Genomic DNA, 5,828 nt, shown 5'->3' with positions numbered 1-5,828 from the left:
CACTCCTGTTTAGAAATTATATTTAAAAATGCAAAAAAAAATGAACCAGAAAATATTACAGAAATGCCTTAAAACCCTGAAGAACCGTATTTCCAAAAAAAGAAAAAGGGAACTAGAAAAACAAATGGTTTCTTTTTTCTGTGAACAAGTATTTAAGAAAAAATATTTTCATATAATTTGCCATGTGTGTAAAATAAAAATGATGGAAAGAAATATGATTATTTTAAAAATAGTTAATAATCATTTGATTTATTTGTTAAGAAGACATTTTCATATATGGAAATATTATATTGATAAAAAAAAAGAATATAAACAAAAGATTGAATTGATTAATATAAATAAGAAATCCAAGATATTTTACTTCATGTTATATTTGAAAATTAAAAATAATTATGATAATATCTGTGTATTATATAAGATATACAATTTATTTCATTCCTGTAGTTGTAAGATAATAAATCTTGATGAAGCACTTACATATAGGAATAAGTCGAAATGCTGTAATATATATGAAGATGGAAATTATATACTTGGATATTATGAAAGTCAAAATAAAGATCTTAAAGATGGTGTTTATGAATATATGGATTTTCCTTTGTATAATAAAAAAAATATATTACAGAAATATGTACATTTAAAAAAGAAAGTTGTAATGTTAAATAAAATATATAACGAAATAAAATTTAAAGATGACAATTTATTATATTTGAATAAAATAAAAAATAAAGGGAAGAAAAAACAGCAAGGTATACAAAACCATATACATATATGTTATATGTTAAAGAATAGTAATATGAGTAGTTTGTTATTAAATTATTTATTGATGTATGATTATTATGATATGTATTATTTCTGTTTACATATTAAAAAGCATTTTAATGTTTTATATAATTATTTTTTTAATTTGTTATCTGTAAAAATGAAAAAATTATTATTTAAGTTTTTTAAGAAGAGTGTTTCTTTATCTAATTTTATAAAGATGGTTAGTGTAACGGATAAAGACATACACCAGCATTTTAAGATATTAATTTTTATTTATTATTTGTTTAGTGGTTATATTAGATATTATCACAGGAATGGTCAAGGTGGTAATACAATGGATGGAAATAATGAAATGATGAGTGATATTAATAAAATAGGTGATGGCAATAGTAGTAGTAATAATAATAATATATATATTATTATAACAAAAGTTATTAACAATTTCCTATATATCAAAGGATCTTATGTTGATGAAGAAGAATCCGTACATGATATTCCTAAAAATTATCTAAAAATTAATAAAATAAATTTAAAAGGCTCAAATAAATTAAATAAAAAATATATATCTAAAAGGGAAAAAAAGAAAAAATGTATATATGTGGATAAAAAAATAAAAAGAGAAAATAAAAACATGTTAATAAAAAGTTGTAATAATAAATATACGGTATATATTAATACTGATGAGAAAAAAAAAAATGTTGATGAATACATGAATTCAAAATTGAATAAGGTGTCCAATTTGAATTCATTTATGTCACATGTGTCATATATTTCTTCAGTAGGTTCATCAAATAATAGTAGGGAATATATAATAAGTAGAAAGGAAGAAATAATAAATGAAAAGGACCAAAACATCAGAAATATACATATAAATAATATTTATAATAATAAAAATTATTATCATTATTTTTATTCTGATAATTGTAGGGATATAAACAAAATGTCTATACTAAAGGATTATAAAAATATACAAGATGATTTATTAAAAAACAAAATTGAAAAAGATATGAAAGAATACATAAGACAATTTTATGAACATTTAAAAATTTATATTTTATCAAATTTTCGAGAAACTGATAATAGTACGATTAGTATAAAAATGAATTATTCATTTTTATTAAATGTTGAAAAGAACAAAATAATTGAAATGTATATATTTTTTAAAAGATTTAAAAAAGTTGTAATATCATGGAAAATATATTGTAAATATAAAAAAGAAAGAAGAGAAGATGATTTAAACAAAATGAATAATATACAAAATAAGATAAGAAAAGGAATTGTTGAAAAATATTTTGGTATATGGATTTTAATATTTAATGAAAAAGTTAAAGAAATAAAAAGGAAGAGAAAAATATTTTTAAAAAAACATATACATATGATATTTGTTTCTTGGCATAAATTAATACAAGTAAATAATTATGATAAAGAAAAATTTAAAGAATTAAAACAAGTTTGCTTTAATAGAATGAAAAAAACATATTTTGAAAAATTTTATTTATATTCTATAAAAATGAAGAATGAAAAAAGAAATTATGTAATAATTAAAAAACAGTGTAATATTAAAAGAAAACAGACATTTTTTTATGTATGGTTATTATTATATCAATATGAAAAAAAATATTATTATATAAATAAACAAATGAATAATAAAAAATTACAAGAATATTTTTATAAATGGATATATATTTATGAAAAAAAGCAAATATATATACATTTTTGTAACACATTAAATGAACTTTTTCTTAAAAAATATATATTTCTTCCTATTATTAAGCAATTCAAATTCTATAATTATATAAAAGAGAAAAAGAATAATATAGAAAAGAAATATTTTCTTATATATTATAATATTATAAAAAAAAATAATATTCTGAACAAATTACAATTATATATATATACATCTATTCAATATAAAGAATTAAAATATCTCTTTAACATTTGGAATAAAAAATATAAAAAAAGAAAAATATGCAGAGATGAATTACACCAAATTATAATAAATAAAAAAAGAAAATATTTAGACCATTGGCTAGTCACATATAAACAAAGTAAAAATAATGTTATAAAAAAATGTATGCATCTGAATAATTTTAAAACCATGTTATATTGGAATAAATGGATGTCATATCATCGTTATATCAAAATAATAAAAAAGAATAATAAATATTTATTATTAAAATATTTTTCTATATATAAAAGAAAATATAATACAAATGTAGTAATACAAAATTTTATAAAAAAGAAAAATAGTAAAATAATAAAAGATATATTTACTGTTTTAAAAGAATACAAAGAGGTGAAAAAATATCATAAACATATAAAAGAATACTGTAATACATATTATAAGAAAAAGACATTGAAGATATTTTATTCTTATTGGTTATATGAATATTATAAAATAAAGAAAATTAAAAATGTGTTACATTATATGTTTAAAATATATGATGATAAGATGAAAAGAGTAATTTTGAATAAATGGATAACATATGTAAATAAAAAAAGGTTTTTAAAGAATATACATAATAATATTGTAAAATCAAAAAATAATATAATAATAAAGAAATGTTTTTTTATGTGGAATAAATTATATAATTTTTTAAATAAAAAAAAAAGAAATATAATGTATACATATATACATATTTGGAATATTCATTATACATTTGTAGGTTTTATTAAAAAGATAAATATTTATCTTTATAATATATATCAAAATAATATATTTTCCTTTTATTATATATTAAAAAAGAAAAATGAAAATTATTATTGCTTACAAGAGAAAGGAAAATTCGTATTCATCCAAAATCAAATATGTGAATATTTAAAATATAAAAATGATATATTATATGACACATTTCGTTCATTATATATGTATAAAGAAAAGAATAAGACATTAAGAAAATATTTAGAATTATATAAAATGAGAAATATACAAAAGGAGAAAAGGAAAATATTTTTTATATTATTAAAATATAAAAATATAAAAAAAAAAAAAAATTTTTTATTGTCCAATTTGTATACAAATATTATTAATCAAAAAAAAGAATATCTTTTAAAAAAATATTTTATAATATTAACAAATATATATTTTTATAATTACCATTTAAATATATGTGCGAAAACTATTAACGATAGAAGAGAAAAGAGAATAATTAATTTTTACCTGAATAAATGGATAGAATATATTAAACAATGTAAACAATTAAATCATTTAGACACGTTGTCACAACAATTTTTAAATTATCGTAGGAGATCTGAATTTATAATTTCTTTAAAACAATATTATGTAGAACATAAATGGAAAAATTATTGTGAATATAACTCATTAATTTTTTATAAAAAAGTACAAGAAAGAATGTTATCAAACTTTATTAAATTTTGGATTATTAAATCCAAACAATTTGAATATTTCCAACAAAAATTGGATGAATTTCAAAAACAATATAATAAAAATATTATAAAAAAATATTTCTTTCTCTTAATTTTTTCGATAAATAAAATTAAAATTGAAAAGAAAAATTTTGATATTGTTCATTTGAAAAGAATAAAAATGATAAAATATAAAGTTTTTTATTATTTATATGATATGTCAATGTCTAGTATAAAAAAATATGAACAAGTCATGTCAACATTGAAGGATCAAAAGGGGAACGAAATATATTTGAAAAGAAAATTTTATTTTGCTTTTTTTAATTATATCAAATATAAGAATCGAATTCACCACATCTTCATAACTCTTCAGGAAAAAAAAAACTTGAACCTTCTGAGAAAGCACTTTTACATTTTTATCTACAAGTATGTTACAAATATGAATCACTATAAGTATTATTATTATAATAAGTTTTTGTCCTTGTGGAAATATTACATTGTGATGAGGAAGGGGTATCCATCGAGTGAAAAGACGGATGAATGTGAAAGTATAAACGGTCAGGTGGAAGAAGGTGAATACGATGATGAGGAAGATGACGAAGAAGATGACGATGTTGACGAAGATGATGACGATGTTGACGAAGATGATGATGATGTTGATGAAGAGGATGACGATATTGACCAAGAGGATGATAATGTTGACGAAGACGATGATAATGTTGACAAAGAGGATGATAACGTTGACGAAGAGGATGATAATGTTGACAAAGAGGATGATAACGTTGACGAAGAGGATGATAATGTTGACAAAGAGGATGATAATGTTAACGAAGATGATATTGAGGAGGGGGGTATCCTTGATAAGAAAGAGGATGTCCATAACGAAGATAATGACATTAATAAATATAATAACGATGATAATCATGACGAAGAAGAAAATAGTAGTTATGAAAAATTTTCTTCCGAGAACCATATTAATAATAAAGATCATGTCGATTTTTCTGTTGACATATTAGATGATGAAATAAATGTACAAAAACAAACAAAAACATTTGATAGTAGTAGTAATTCAAATGATTCTTTGGGTTATTCATCTTACATTTTTAAATTTGAAAAAAAAAATTCTAATCAAAATAATAAGAACGAAAAAATGGTAGAAAATAATAATACGAGAGGTTATATAAATTCAGGAAAAGATAATTTGAAGGAATCTTTTGAAACAAAGGATGATAGCGACACATCCTGTTCTATAGACCTTAACAATCTTATCATGATAAAATAAATATATATATATATATATATATTTATTTATTTATATGTATATGTGTATATGCATTTGTATATATTTTTTTTTTCAATCACCATTTGGTATATTTATATCTTTCCATTTTTATGTTTTTTTATTTGTTTCATTTTTTAAAATTTTTATTTTAATTGTAAGAGAATTATTCTCATTTTTTTAAGATTTATAAAATGAAATACCTTGTCAATAATGTAAACATGTTTTGTTATATATGAAATATTTTTATTTTTAAATATATTAAAAGAACAAAATATAGAGAAGACTTTATATGTTTTTTTTTTTTTTTTTTTTTATATTTTACAAATTTTGTATGATTATAAGAATTTATTAAAAAAAAAAAAAAAAAAAAAATTATAATAATTTTTTTTTTATATATTTTTTTTTATATATTTTTTTT

At 18.9% G+C, this 5,828-nt stretch overlaps 1 protein-coding gene across 1 annotated transcript in view; it reads left to right on the top strand.

Moving 5' to 3' along the window:
- The window catches only part of PRSY57_0708200 (hypothetical protein), a gene marked incomplete at both ends in the record, with an annotated part of 11,134 nt that extends 5,724 nt beyond the window's left edge, over nucleotides 1–5,410 (top strand). The window contains one exon of the mRNA XM_020114652.1: nucleotides 14–5,410. Coding sequence (XP_019970608.1) covers nucleotides 14–5,410 — 5,397 coding nt within the window.
- Between the last annotated feature and the right edge of the window lie 418 nt (nucleotides 5,411–5,828).

The sequence above is a fragment of the Plasmodium reichenowi genome, chromosome 7, assembly GCF_001601855.1.
Source record: "Plasmodium reichenowi strain SY57 chromosome 7, whole genome shotgun sequence".
NCBI classification, from domain to species: Eukaryota; Apicomplexa; class Aconoidasida; order Haemosporida; family Plasmodiidae; genus Plasmodium; species Plasmodium reichenowi.
This window is presented reverse-complemented; position numbering and strand designations above follow the sequence as displayed.